At 32.1% G+C, this 16672-nt stretch overlaps 1 protein-coding gene across 1 annotated transcript; it reads right to left on the reverse strand.

Moving 5' to 3' along the window:
• Positions 1-14084: 14084 nt before the first annotated feature.
• Positions 14085-15101, reverse strand: LOC111883781 (uncharacterized). The gene has a single exon (XM_023880098.1). It carries the CDS (start codon positions 15099-15101, stop codon positions 14085-14087), a length of 1017 nt encoding a protein of 338 aa, XP_023735866.1.
• Between the last annotated feature and the right edge of the window lie 1571 nt (positions 15102-16672).

The raw sequence follows: 16672 nt of genomic DNA on the forward strand, positions 1-16672 counted from the left end.
TTAAATTGTTTTGGACTCATAAAACCTGTTTTTGATGTGGTAATGATGATGGTGGACCAATTTCAAAGTTATAATCAAAATTTCAAGTTTATATGTGTTCATATGATTCTTGAAATTGTTGATGTGGATGTTCATGTTCATATGAGTTTTGTTAGATCATAGGAATTATTTGCAAATTGTTTGTTAGTTAATTCTTGATCTTAATGTGTTTTAATGGAATTCATAATTTGTCCTCAAGTTATGGAATTCCAAATTTTTTTTCTTTTAAATGTTTTTTTAAGAAGTCATAAGTTACATTTTCTTGAAGAGTTTTCTAATAAATGCTTTTATGGACTCCATAACTTGTCCTCAAGTTATGGATTTCCAAGAGACTCTTCATTAAAAGTATTAAACACTTAATTAAAACTCATAAGTTATGAATATCCAAAAGTTTATGAATTGTTCAAAAGTTGCCCTCAAGTTTTGGAATTTGTAAAGTCTCACACAAACTTTAATTCCATACCCTAGAAGTTTTAAAAGTTAAAATTCTACCCTTATACTATTATAATATTAATGGTTAGTTATTATATATATGTATAAGAACAATTCATTTTACCGTTAGTAGGCCTCATTCACGAAGCCGGTCTATAAGGTGGGTATAAGGTTGTTTCCTATAAAATGACAACTTAATGGGTGTCCACTCTCACCCACCGCTTGCTTGACTGGTGGAGGGTCATTAGCCGAACGGGTAGGACAATGACTTTAAATTCTCATTAAAAGTATAATGATTATTATAAAGTAACTAAATGTTTTATTTAATTCTCAATCTTAGTTACTTTAGGAAAAATGTGAATTTGGTGTTAGCCCATGGAATTCACACTTTGTACCTTACCAAGTCGTTGGTGGAGCGTGTGTGGTTAACCGGCACACTAACTTAGACTAGTAAGGATCACGAAGGGTGACTTAATGTTTGTCATAGATCAATGGAGCGTGTGTGGTTAACCGGCACATTGATTGGGTGATTATATTAAGGGTACCAAGTGAATTGGTATGGTTATTCACACCTTGTTTTGTGATCCTCGGCATCCCAGTCACAAAATTTGAGAGGGCACACTCGAGATTGAAACATGCCATTGAAAAGTTCAATGAATCTCAAAAGATCTAGGAATTTCAAATCCAATTAAAACCTAATTATATTATTTCGTTTTTCATGGTGGAAATTGGTGAATCGTCATTCGCCTACCTTCAAATATTTTATAGCTTGGATTACGGCATCCCTCTTCCAAATTATAAAATATTGTGTTGGGTCCTAGCCTTAATATTTCATATTGGGTGTTATATTAAGGACTTTGAATCAACTAACTTGATTTTCTCCCATTATAGATGTCTGGTTCAGACAACTATGATCTTCCCAAATCTCTTGAAGATGGTGTCCCTCAACATCATGATTCACTTCCTCCACCTCCTCCAATTATTCTCCCTCACCCACAAGTTCTTGAAAAGTTTAAATTCACTCAATCCCTATTGGCAAGCATAGTCTATGTGTGCTCACATCTTGGAGATAAAGTCACATATTGACAAGCCGGGAGAGTTGGGTGTCAAAGTCCCGTGAAAGTTGGATGTTCAATCACTTTCTTAGTAACATAGTGAGTCTCTTTGGGACTACTATGAGACGGACTATGACATGACCCTTAATGATGTTATCCATTTGCTTGGTGTTGTGGAATCAACAATGATTTGGAACACCAGTAAAGCAAATCTGATTAAAAGAACAACTTCCCAAGTCTTAAATGGACATTGACAATGGTAGCATTGGATATCTAGAAAAGGATTTCTCTTCCCAATGGAAAGGGATCGGCCATAGTCAACTCGGTTGACCAAATGGTAAAGAGAAAGGCTAAGTCTGAGATAGTCTCATGTGCCATTACCAAAGGGTCCATGTGTTTTGTTGCCAAAGGAAGGGGCATTGGTTGCGAAGCTGCCCTATTCACCTGAAAGGTCATAAGGTTGATCAAATCAAAGAGGTTTGACTCTACTTCGGGTAAAGTCCACTATCTAACTCTATTAAGTTCCTATTTGGAGATTCTTATTACATAATGTGAATGGGTCACATGCTGATGTTTTTAAGAATCAAAGAAAAGATAGGAAGCTTAAAGTAAGTATATGTTGATTCTGATTGAAAGGTGGGTTTTCGATCGCATGGTTCGGCAATCAGAATTTTGAGCTGTTGCTTAAGAGTTATAATATATTGCTTATGAATAGATAACAACAAGGTTTTCATGTGGATTGTAAGGATAAGTTTTTCCGCAAAGTTTTAAAATAAAAGAAAAAAAGGGTTTTAATTTTATTTATTTTAAAAATATCCTTACAATGGCATCTGTGGAAAATTGTTGCTTATATGTTTCCCGTAATAGCAATATTGGAAAGTGGATTTGATTCTTTCATTTGTGGTAGTGTCTGAATTTACCAAATGAAGAAAGTTTTTCATCACCCAAGTTTCAATTGGACAAAAACTTGGAATCATACAAGTTGTATTGTATGATGAATGAGAATTTTCATCTTTGAAAATTAAGACTAATTCTTTGATCACATGCATATGTGAGTCAATTGAAGGACTAAGGAATTAGGTACACTGGGTGTGCGCTGGTCAAGGTCCACCATAAAGATTGATTTGTCATGATTTACTAAAGATTAGTAAATATCATTATACTTATGAGGTTAAGTATAATTCTGTAACATTGGAAAGGTTACAATGTATGACAAAACAAATGAGAAGAATCAAATTAGGCAGAAAGATAAAAGTTTCTCAAATCTGAAAGGATGGGAGAGTACTTTAGTATCATATTTCATGATCATCTTAATGATTATGAAACCATATCACAAATTCATACTCTAAAGACGTCTTAGTGCATTGTTATGGCTGAGAAGAGAGGTCATGAATTGTTGGATTGGTTAAAATCAAGAAGATGAGCCATATTTCGTTCCAAAACAATTCTTAGAGTCATACTCCAAGATTGTAACCTGGAGTGACATAAAGGAAGATTTATTAACACTAGTCAAATGTAAGAGTAAAATGTTTTCTACTCTTGTACATTTGAGATTGGTAAGTTGTGATGTCTTGGATGAGACAAAGACCAACTAAGACCAATTGTGTAAAGTGTTAGTCTTGATAAGAATCCGCACCATCCCTTGAATATTTGTTTTGTCAAGGAATGGTTCTTGACTGGGGAAACTTATATATCAAGGGGACAGTGGGAGCCTTAAAGATCCCGAAAGAGTTTCAAGATTTAATCAAGAGTAAAACCTGTAACTTATCACTAGCACACGACTTAAGGTTTGCAACCTATCGTGTTGACACAATTCTTGTTTCTGTACCTACTTCAAATAAGTTGAATTTGCATGTGAGTTATGAGAGTTCAACTTGGAAGCATTGGTGAGCCTTGTGCTACCAAGGTGACAAGAAACTAAGATTGAACAAGTTTAATCCATGTAAGGCTGAATTTGTCACTAACCTTATCTTGTGATTATGGTTTTGACAAATTCACATGGATAGGAACTCATACACTATAAAATCTAAGTGTCATAAGGTTTCTCTCTGACTCATGGAAATGATGGTGAGGAAACACTTTCACTAAGTAGATTTCAGGTAGATATCAATTGTGTTATTTGCATTTTCAAAAGTCGTTAGTGGAGCGTGTGTGGTTAACCGACACACTAACATGGACTTGTGAGAAATGGCAAAGGTCTGAGAAATTGAGACTATGATTACGACATCCCTTTTCATAGTTCTTGAAATTGCTTAGACACACATGTGAGCTATTTAAGAAAGGGTGTATGAATCTAAATTTCAGAAGTCCAGCAGATTTCTGGAAATATGTCAGAGCTAGTGGTGTTTTGCTAATAATCATCATGTTAGTGGGAGCATGATAATTCTGATTAGTATTGCAAGCTAGCAATGTTAATTATAGAAAAACAAAAGTTTCAATTCATGAAGTTGCAGGGGTTGAAAAAGTCGTTTTGTTATAATTAAGGGAGAGGAAATTATACTTCGTTTCAATTCTAAAGCTTAGATTGAGATTTTAATCATCTTTAGTCAAGAATATGTATGTATGAATTTTATGTCTGAATGGTTCGACTTAAGGAAATTCTATATATATTGCGTTCTCAAAATTCAATTATGACTACGGCATCCCTCTTCATAGTTAAAATTTGAAAACATGGCAAATAAAAAATATTGTAGCAAAAGACTGGTCTAGTATCATGTCTTTATGTCAAACATCATAAATCGTGTCCCATATGCTTCGGATATAGGATCAATTGCATGTGCTATAATATTCATCTTTTCTAAATTTTCCAAATGCTTAAGGCATTGAGAAGGGAAAAGTCTAGAACTGGATATGACTAAAGTGATTAAGCAATTGTCGAGGACAAATCTGAGGTTCGCCAAAGATTGGTTGCTCAGGGACAGTTGGAAGTATGATGTAAGTTGTCGGAAAGGACCATATTGACATATTCTGAAAAGAAGTAACTCTTGTTCGGAAGTGATAGTCAAAATGGGACTATGGAAATGTCTCCATAGGAGGAAGTTATTCAATCTATGTAAGATTAGAAAACCTTAATGCAAGAAGGATGTTCAAAGCAATGTACTTTGAATATGAGACTTCCGTTCCATAGAAGTTGACCTTCTTTGGAATACTCTGTAATGACTGGTGACAAGGTTTTGGTGACTTTGTGCATAATCATTACAAGAGGAACATTGCATAAAAGTTTAAAATCTAACAGTTTTTTGGTAAACAGGGATTCTCACATTTACAATAAGGATTTGGGATTGTGAAATGAGTATCATTGGAATCATGTTCAATTGATCTACATCACAATGTAAGGATCATAGACAAACATAGTGTGCATACTTGGAGTATGGCATAACTATTGTTTAGAAAAACAAAGTGTACATGCTAGGAGCATGGGACGACTGTTGTTTTATTCAAGTCTTAAGTTGATTGTTTGAAACATTATACAATGAATAATGTGTAATCAATATGGTGATAAATAAAAGGTGGTTCTATTTATATTCAAAAGGGTTCTGAGACCATATTGGATTCGATTATTATTGTGTTTCACTTTGCATGTTTTGACTTCCAAAATAGCTAGGTTATTCTTTCCGAATGACTAAGTTATTTAAACACTCCACAGTCGTTCATATGTTGGAAGTAGGTATGAATCAAGATTATCATGAATCGAGTTTGTAGATGGCTAAATGGGTTTAGTCATAGCAATGGTTGCTACAACATTCATGAGTGCTCATAAGTTATGAGTATTGGAATAAACCCACACTCACTTGTATCACTTCATGGAATTTATCTCGAGTGATCGTGAGACGGTAATATCATATAAATCTTAAAACCTAGAGATATGAGTTGTTACCTATGAGTTGGTTGTGCATTGATTGCACGTAAACACATCAGTAACTTGATGTTAGAAAACGTACCTTTGTGTACAATTCAACAAGTAGTAGAACAAGCATATGAGTCGAAGTTTATCTGTTCCTTCTAGAAATAGAAGCGATATCTGGGCCCCTCGATGATTTTGTTGTGACCTATGTACCGGCCGGTCAGAACTAAATTGATGTGTTCGATTAAGTTCTTTGTCAAACAAATCGAAAATCAGGAAACAAACTGCTAGACAATAAGTACGACGTTGTTCCATGTATTTGTCCGGCTGATATCATGAGAACAGAGGATTATATGATCACTTATCTAAAATGGCGCTTCATAGTTCAACAGAGTTTTCGAGAGCTACGATTGTTGGGTGGTTCCTGAAGTAACATACGCAAATATAGTTATTAGACTTATCCAAGTGGGAATCTGTTGGATAAGGTGTCTAAGTCCATAACTTATTTGGTACATACTTGACCCGGCCCGGCATGGTCCATTTGGGTTTCACTTCACCCAAACGATTTATGGATAATTTTATGAGAATTGTATACTTACGATTTATTAATATATTATAAGTTATAATATATTAATATGAAGTCATGTTATTTAATTAGTTTTAGTCTTAAATTAATTATGAATTAATTTAAAGATTAAAAAGAAGACTGATTAAATTATGGGCTATTATATTTTATATAGTGTGGGCTAATACTAATTTGTTAATGGGCTAAGCTTATATGAAAGTCCATGGATGATCCATGGAGCTTTTAACCCACGGATCCTTGGAAAGGAAAAGACATGGGTTATTAGGGTTTCACCCTAACCATGCACACTACATAAAGAAGCATATGATGCAAGAAATGTGACACTAGTAGTGTGAGACTTAGTGGTGGCCGATTCCACAAGAAAGTATACTACTCTCTCAAAGTTTTCCAAGTGTTTGTGGTGATTTGTGATTCCATTTGAGGCATTCACACTATTGGTGCTTGGCTCTCAAACTCCAAACAATCAACCATCATCAAAAGGTATGTATTTCTACTAGTACTTTTATGATTCATAATCCTTATGCTATGCTAGTTAGGAAGAAACCTTCGAAGTTATTATTTGCATGTATTTTAGAAGAAAACATAGATCCAAGGTCATAGATCCAAGGTTTATTAGGGTTGCATGCACACTTAGGAAGTGTTAGATTGCTCAAAACCCAACAGTAATCCCTTTATGAGCGGATCCGCTTTTGATGGAGTTTGTTCATATGTGCTATTTATATTTCCATTTTGCACTATTATGTTAACAGAAGGAAACTTGATGTCAATATGCTTTGACTTAATAGAACTTCTGTTGTTGGAATATAACATTGCTGACTCATTATCACAACTTTAGTGGTCTTTCAATACCAATAATGTGTAGCCTCGTGACAAATTTCCGCAACCATATTCCATGCTACAAATTATGATGCCATTATGGAAGAAGCTACCGAAATTTATTCCATGAAATGGCTCATTATGCTAAAAATGTAAATGTATCCCGATATGGATCGGTAACCATTTTGGCATCTAATAAAATTAGATTCGTAAAAATGATCTCCAAAACATCTTATTTCCTATAGTTGAGCATATAGCCTTTTGTTATGTATAGATATCTCAAATCTATTTGGTTGCTTTCTTATGATCCAAACATGGGTTCCATAGATATCTGCCCAAAACCAGAAAGATAAATTTACTCCCACTTAATCTGTGATACACAAAATCATCTACTGTATTTACCTCAAAACCAAAAGAGATAATAAATTGATGAAAAATGTGGTACCACGCATAGGATATCCAAAGTTGAGGTTGTTGAGTTTGTGTATTCAAAATAAGAGGTTTAATAACATTGTCGATCACCGATTCATAATTTGCATACTATTGAAAGCAATAATAGGAATCAAGATTGATTCCTCCTTAAGGACAATGTTTTAACCTTGTTTCTCACCTAAACTCAACATCTTCAAAGAATGTTGGTCTACCCAAAAATGCAAGGTTAATATCCGTGAAATTGAGAATTAACATAATGCCATCATTCCATTCCTTAAAGTTAATATCATTGAGTACATAAATCATAAATGAGATCAATTTTAGCAGATATAATACCATAATTCAAACATAAGCAAATCTATTTTTATGCTCATTAATCTATAAACCGTAATCAATAAATTCAATTTATTACATCTCTACAAGGTATCGACACAACATTAACATCAAGTCTTTGGACAGTGATACTAATTTACAAGAGATAACCTTGTTTTAGAGATAAACATCAACAATAAATCATGTCAATTAACGAGCCCCTCTTTGGATTGACTTATTAATCACATGGAACCAAATAATCGCCACATGTTTATCACTACATATATGTTTATTTGGCTAAATGTCAGTCTACCTTTGGGTCGGCTGATACCCGCATTAATGAAACACATAAACTATAAATTTTAATAATAAGAATTGACAATATATCATGTCAATTAATAAACCCGTCTTTGAATTGATTTATTAATGACATGTAACTTAAAAAATTGTCGCATATTTATCATCAAACATGTGTTCATCCGGCCAAATATTAATCCACCTTTGGGTCGATTAATATTCGCATTAATAAACACAAACCATAAAATTTAAGTTCTTAGAAAATTAATTTTCACAAAATGGATCACTTTGGCGATACATTATGTCAATAAACTTTCTATAAAAAATGATAAATAAAATAAAATAATAATATCATAACTGAATTTATTGACAACCCACAAAGTAATATTTCATCGTAAAGGAAAATTAAATTACATACTTTTCCTTTTGCTAAATTAATCTATAAGATGACCATACTGAACAAATTTATTCTGATACCGCATTAAATGATTTCATTATTATCATAATTTAACATAGGACCAGATTGAAACAAATAATACAAAATAAAACCAAAGGCAGTAAATTAACAAAGACAATATGTCAATCTGCTTGGAAACTTTTAAATGTGGTATAATTTAATAATACAAAATAAAACCAAAGGCAGTAAGAAGAACTATAGCCATTTGGATTGAAAAGCAAATATAGTGAGCCGTCACAATTCAAAAGTTTTCTTTATTACATTTATATGTAGCGTAATGCACCAAGTAAAGTAAAAAGAAACCAGAAAACCCTCCGCTTAGTTTTCAACGAGGTTAACAAGAAAAGGTTTTCAAATAATAACTAGTCGTTCAACAAACATGTATGTTATAATCAAAATAGTAACCCAAAATTTCTATTAATAGATTCAAGGAGGCTCTGATACCAATTGTTGGTTATTTTGATAACCAAAAACTTAAACGCGGAAGCATGAACTTTGGATCTTTTGATCTCGAATCTGTCAAAAGAAAACTTTAAACATAAAAACGATTACATACCTGATTTCATTATGATCTTTGGATCTAAAGAACTAGAGTTGGGTTTTCCAGTTGATTTCAAGAGCTCTCTCTAAAATCCCTCAACAAACCCTAAACGAATTTACATGTGTATTTTCGTGTATCTTGATTGCTCCTCATCACATGTATATATAGATGGAGATATACCCTAATGTGATAAATGGAAGAGATCTTGAGGATCTTGAGTCAAACCGGGAACTCAACCCACAAGGTAAGTAAATATTCTATAAATCGGTCCATCAGCAATTTATACTCTTACCATAATAACAAGATTTAATAATATATCGTACATATTTATGAAGTGGTCCCATAATTATCCAACAAATATCACACGTTTTGTTGACAGAAATGGAATGGAATTCAGTTCCATTCCTTTGTATATTTCTGTTTTTAAATGATAAATGGCAAAACTACTCGTTTTTAAATGAATATAAATGATAAATGGTTTTAAATATTATAAACAATGATAATTACCCTTTGGAAAAATATGTATTCTTAACAAGGAGATGCTTGGATTTGAATTCCTTAGGACTTAGAATGAAATGTTGGAATCAAAAAGGATTTTGTGAATTCCAACTCAATTAAATTCCATAGTCTTTTACAACCAAACAATGGAATGGAATTACAAATCCCATGGAATCCAACAAACCAAACACCAAAAAGATTTAATTGGGTTATTTTTTAAATGATAAATGACAAAATGCAATTCTTTAAGATAAAATTTATATTGTCTTTTGATGCACTCGATTTTGTAAAAAATGTAATCGCTTTCGGTTTAAGTTTCCACAAAGAATTTGATCAATTCTTTAAAGTTCTTTGTCAACATAGAAAAGGCGGCTATCACACAACGAAGATATATAGTATATGCTCGGAAGTTAGAAATTGGAATCTCTACAAGTACAAGATGACTTTTAATTGTTTTATCATGGAATTGTTTTTTTGTTTACTCGTTGTTATATTATTATAATACTTTTATATTAATTATTGGTTTCACTTGATTTTGTTAATTTCTTATAATTTTTTGTAATTTTTCTGATCTTTTAACTTTGTTTGTATTTTACAAATATTGAAGTGAATTATTTGTAAATTTTAATAGTAAAATAAATGATGCATTTTGTCTTTAACATTTATAATCTTTAAATTTAAGTATTCAGTTTGTTTATAATTTGTAGTTTAAATACTAAGTTCTAATATAATTGTATAAATATCTAGTTTTTATGAGAATTTTTAATAGTTCATAAATATTTTTGTTTTAGGATTTAATGCAACAAGTAAATGATCATTTTACCCTTTTGTTTAAAAGTGATTGCTGAGTAAGAAATGACTGTTCAATTTAGAAACTGTTAGAAATTAAAATTAAAAACTTAAGCCATTAAGATGGGTGATATGTATTTTAAGTTAAAATTAAAAAATAAAAAGAACACAAACAAATGTAACAATGCTGTTTCATTTTAAGACTATCAGGAAAGTGGAGAGTATGGATTTCAAAGTGATGACGGTCAGAGGTACAACTTCCAAACAGACAAGTGATATATAACGATGATGGTCAAAGTGATGATGGTCAAAGTGTTGATGATCAAAGTGATGATGATCAAAGTAATGATTGGAAAACTTCTAGTGAATCCGATTAAATTAGGTAGTATGTGTAATTCTATGAAACTTTTATACATTTCAGATGAATGTTATGGTAAATGTAAGACTTTAAATGTTTTGAGATTATATTGTATTTTAATATTTTTAGATTGTATTGTATTTTAATGTTTTGAGAATGTATTGTATTTTAATATTTTGCAATTAAATTTACCGATTTAGCTATTTTGTAAATTTACTATTGTTTTAACAATTTGGAAAATTATAATGATTAAAAGGAGCTATATGGGCATACCTATAGAGACGGTACGTATGTTTTTATAGGGGTATCTATAGAGACGACATGTCGTCTCTACAGATGCATCAACCACGACGTTCCACCGCTGCTATAGGATGAAGACTACCCACTACATATCCATCTATGGAGACGACTTATTGTGTCTATCGCTGCATCTATGGAGACGACATGTTGTCTCCATAGCTGTATGGATGCGATGATAGATTAATCTATATGCACGATCTGTCGTCTCTATAGTTGTACTTGTGGAGACGACAAGTTGCTTTATGGATTAATCTATAGAGACGACTTGTCGTCTCTATAGCTTTATCAATGGAGACCAATAACTTATAGCGACGAGTCAGTATAGGACGACATATCATCACCAAAGGCTAACAATTGCGACGAGTTTATTAGCGACGACAATGCAGATCTATTGCGACGGGGCTATGGAGACGAGAGCTATAGGGACGACATATCGCCCCAGACACCTATAGGGACGACTTTTGGAACCTATAGAGACGACAATTGTCGTCCCTACAGGTCCCGTTTGTTGTAGTGCTCTAACTATATTAAATTAATAATTGATTCTTTAATTCAAATTTCAAATTTTAAATTTCACACATTAGTTACATTAAATTAATAACATTAGAATAAAAAATATAATAAAATTAATATATATCATAAGATGATATAATTTCATGTATTTGTTTAAATCAACGCTTATAATTTATATAACTAAAAATATCTCTTAATCAATAATTTATTTAAAATAAATTATTTGAAATAATTTCTTAATAATTTTGAATCTTTATTATAAAAGTTTAATTAATTTTATAACCGTGATTCTCACGGGTTATAAACTAGTAAATGAATAAGTTTATTCTTCTATTGACAAATGTCATGATATTAGAACTTCTCACTAATATTATATGTCACATATCATGTCATTTGTCAACCTATTAATTATCAATTTTAAATTTTAAATTTTAAATTTCTCACTCTAATTACGTTAAATTAATAATTGATTCTCCATTTTAAATTTCAAATTTTAAAATTTTTCACTCTAGTTATATTAAATTAATAATATTATATTAAAAAATAAAATAAAATTAATACAAATTATAAGGTGATATAACTTCACGTATTTATTTAAATCAACGATTATAATTATATATAAATAAAAAATTATCTCTTAAGTAATAATTTATTTAAAATAATTGATTAATAATTTTGATTTTTTAATCTTAAAGTTTAATAAATTTTATAACTGTGGTTCTCACGGGTTATAAACTAGTACCCATATAAAGACACACTAGAAAAACGAAATTTATTTAGTTGATCATAACACCTGTTATGTCCTTTTGTTTTAGAGCAAAGTATAAGTTTAGTCCTTGAGTTCTCATCTAGAGTTGCAGTACACAAATCCAGACATAACTTTGAGGCTGAATGGTTTTAGAACCAAATCTTGTAAATGCAACTTCATTAAGTTTTTAGAGAGTCTGTGTTTTCTTAGGTGGAATGAAAAAGGGTTTCAAAGCATGTCTAAAGGATTTTATTGGTTTAGAAGGGGCATTCATGAAAGGATCTTTTCCACCAAGAGATTGACTGTAGTTGGGTTAGATTTTAACAATGGTATATACCCATTGGCATATGCCATTGTTGTGTCATAGAACTCACAAAGTTGAAAATGATTTCTTGAGTACCTGTCGGATCTATCACCACTTTCAAACTTTACTTTCATACATGATAGACAAAAAGTAAATGATTTATTTTAGTTTTCTAATTAATTTTATAATTTTTTTTAAAGTAATCAATAATTCCTACACTACCACAAGTTAATACATCTTAGTTATCATCATACAACGAATAAGAAGGCAAACATACGACAAGTTGTGGCGCTAAACTTTTTTGTATGGTAAAGTCAATTCTTTTGAAAACTACATCCATAGATCTTGGGGATATAACATTGAACTTATAATATACTAATTATCCTTTAACGTCTTTGTAGGGCTTAATTCCAACCATTTCCCTGTTGTTCCCAATTAGGTTAGTTGCTGAACACAGATTCTATTTCAAACATTTATATGAAAACATGAGGAAAACATGGAAAACTAGTGAATACAAAGAAAGCATATGGAAGTGTGCCACAACAACAACAGTGCAAGAGTTCAACCATATGATGAAAAGGAATTCAATTCATATGACAAAGAAGCATATGATTGGTTGAAGAAGATACCACCACAACATTGGGCTAGAAGCCATTTCGAAGGTATACCACTCTCAATTCAGTGACAAATTATATGCATTTGATTTTTGTTGTTCTAAGTTACTATTATGTTTGCAGGTAGACCAAACATGCTTTTGAATAACCTTTGTGAAGTGTTTAACTGTAAACTAAAAGATGTGTGGGACAAACCAATAATCGGCTTCTTAGAGTACATTATGGAGTATATGATGAAGAGGATTTGCAATGTGATTGATCAAGGTGCAGGTGCATAGACTCCAACAACAACAAAGATCATGGACACAAATACAACAAATGCTTCTCAAATACATAGAAGGGTGGAATTCCTCAAACAAGTATGAAGTAGAAGGACCATGGCAAGATCAGCATGTTGTTGACATGGGCCAAAGGGTATGCAGCTGTAGGAAATAGGAATTAATAAGAATTCCTTGTAAGCATGTGATTGCAGTGCTATTTGACAAAGCAAACAATGGTGAAGATGTTCAGAAGTGGTTTCAGTTGTGTTCTGTTTGGGCTATATATGGCTGCAAAGAATTGGATTAGCCTTTGAGGATCGATCAAAATAATTATTTATATTTACTGTTCAAAATTATTTTCAATCGATCAATAAAAGGTGCAGTGGTGTCAATTGGCTGTTTAATCCCTACACTGCTTTCCAATCTTCTGTGTAGGTCGTCTCTATTTTCTGTGTTATGTTCATTAGGAGGGGAGAGGCTTGCTTTAATTTTGATTTACTCTGTTAGTTTTAGGTACGATAACTTTTTGGTTGACCTTGTTATTGCTCAGCGTTTTAGTTACTTTATTGCCCTGTGTTTCTGGATTATTTCTTTTTTTCTCTGTTAGCTCCTTGCTAGATGACTGTTTCCATTTATAAAAGTCCTTTGCTGTTAAAAAAAAAACTATAATGGTTTAGTCACCACAGAAAATATTCAAAGAGACTGAATTGATTAAAAAAAAAAGGATAAAGAGTGCCCTCCTTAAGGAAAAGGGTGAGTGACAATCGAACAACCAAACTGTTACTAAAATAAATTGCAAGATGCGAAGTTCTTAACACTTGAAAATGTTCTACATATAGGAAATTGGTACTCCATAATAAAAGCAAAGATAAGAGTGCTAATTAAGAAGTCATCGTTCATCTAAGAGATGAACATCCGAACAATCATGGGGGAAGTACCATACCCGTCTATAAAAGAACATGCAGTGTCCACTTTTATCATTATCAAGTAATTGATCATAGCTCTTGTATTGTGTCCGAAGTCCAGCCCATGACTTTGGTTTAATAGCAGCAGAAGGATTCAAAATGCTAATAAAGAATATATATTCACTAATTGTCTTTTCGGGCAACACCCATTTCATTTCACCAAAATCAAGTTCCAGAATCTTTTCCGGTTTTGAAATCCGATCTATCAAATAAAGTTTTTCATTCGAACTTACAAGCTCTGGTCTCAACAAGTCTGGCTTCAGAAAATTCTTGATTTCGAGTGACATTGGTTCGCGTTTCTGTTTCCAATTTAGGGTAAGTTCACCTAAAGAACGATCGGTGTGTAGAGTATATATCTTCCCTTTAAAAAAATGTAAATCAAGGATGGGGATAATGGAGGAGACATGATTCCATTTTTCTTTATCCACGGTATAAATTACTATATTTTCATATAGTATAACAAACACCCACCTAGGTATCGAAGGTGAAAAGACAAGAATGGTCCTGATTCTATCTAGATAACCAACACTTATATCACGGGGGAAATTACGGAAATGAAGTTCATGTCTTGTGATAGGATTCACAAGCCAGAAGTTGCGGGTTTTCCTACTGAACAAGACCAAGTAACCACAAGTTGATCCAACACAGATCCTCTCAGCTAAATGAGAAAGGATGGGTTTGAAATTTCTTCTTTCAAAGTCCTTTAGATAGTAGCAACACTCATCCTCATTATCCTTCATAGAGATACATACGGACATGGGTGGTATGGATGCCATGAATGTTTTCCTGTTAGAGATTGCAAATGACCTCCATGACTTGCAAACTCCACTGAATGCAAAAAAATCAACAAATCCCAGTTGCATCATTACTAATAAAAGCACATCATGGTCAAGATATGACCATGATGCATCATCATGATGATGATTCTGGTTTTTAGTCATACTCCTTGTCTTGGTTATTGTCACACTTGCAAAAGGAAATACTGCATAAGATACAAGAGTTGTAAACAAGATGAATACTATCCAAGTTTAATCAACGTTTATTAACACTAACTCTGTTAATGAAACTGATTTAAGGAATATGCTATTAATTTACAGTTGGTTCAAGAACAAGTTCAAATATACAAATATACAGTGTACTCTTTATAGCATCATTCTCGGCTATGGTTTCATAGCTGTTCGTGCTTTTAATTGTTTTTAATATATAGTTAAAACCCAAAATCATGGTTATATTTGTTTTTTTAGTTTTATTAACATGGTGTATTTGTGCTTTTATGAAAAGGGAATTTTATTTAGGCTTTTCATCGATCGCATGTGAATTATAATGGAGTTGGGATTCGACAATTAAAGACGAATAATTGAAGAGAAGGGAGCCCAAAGATACCTGTTAATTAAAATTACCGATGGAGTTTTAGTTGATTATCAACAACGAACCTTCAACAATGAGTCTGCTCATGGTTTGCAAAGAGTTTCACGATTTTAAGATTACTCTGTTCAGGGTTTATAAAGAGTTTCATGAGTATAACCCTGTAGGAACTATTATTAATAATGCACTTATATAACGGGCAATATATATCCAAAATTATTTTATTTTTGGTTCATAAAAGATATCACATTTTATTTTGATTTTGTGGGTGGGGTTGGTAGATGGACAGATGGAAATTCGAATCAAAATCTTTGTTGTTAGCCAAATAATATCAGTTTATTCAAAAACGGAATTTAATAAGAATCTAAAATTTCAATTGTTTTGATTTTATCAATAAAATGTAATTTTTAATGAAATTAAAGTTCTAATTTTCCAAATCTTTGCCAAAACTAAACATGGCACGACAATGGCCTAAGAAATCACATCCATTAAATGCCGATATTTTTCCATATTGCAGTCCTGTCCATATTCCCAAATTGCAAGTGGCTCTTAGCTATATGTGATTTAGGTATATATATATATATATATATATATATATATATATATATATATATATATATATATATATATATATATATATATATATATATATATATATATATATATATATATATATATATATACCTACACATTATTTTCGGATCATGGGCCGAAAATTGGCCAGAATCACGGTCCATACACCCAAATCACAGGTAGCTTATAGATGCGATTTCAATGGCTACTTTAACACCCCACTCCCGAGTTGAACTTAAGGAGAGAAAAGAAAGGAATTGGGAGGAAATGAGAGGAAAACAAGAGAGATTGGTGCTCCCGAGTTTCATTAAAGGAAGAAATTGGAAGGAAATGGAAGGATCATTTTCCCTCCTAACTTGTCCGATTTGGAAGGATTCGGAAAGAAAGAACAAAATGTTTAATTTTCCTTTCATTTCTCTTCAACTCGGGAGCATAAAAGAGAAATCTCTTTTCCTTTCTTTTCTCTTCTTTTCTCTCCTTATTTCTTTTCTCTTCTCTTTCTTTTCTTTGCTACAACTCGGGAGCAGGGTGTAAGGGAAAAAAAATACATTTTTTTGCTATTTTTTTAGAAGTA

The sequence above is a fragment of the Lactuca sativa genome, chromosome 7 (assembly GCF_002870075.4).
Source record: "Lactuca sativa cultivar Salinas chromosome 7, Lsat_Salinas_v11, whole genome shotgun sequence".
In the NCBI taxonomy this organism is placed as follows: domain Eukaryota; kingdom Viridiplantae; phylum Streptophyta; class Magnoliopsida; order Asterales; family Asteraceae; genus Lactuca; species Lactuca sativa.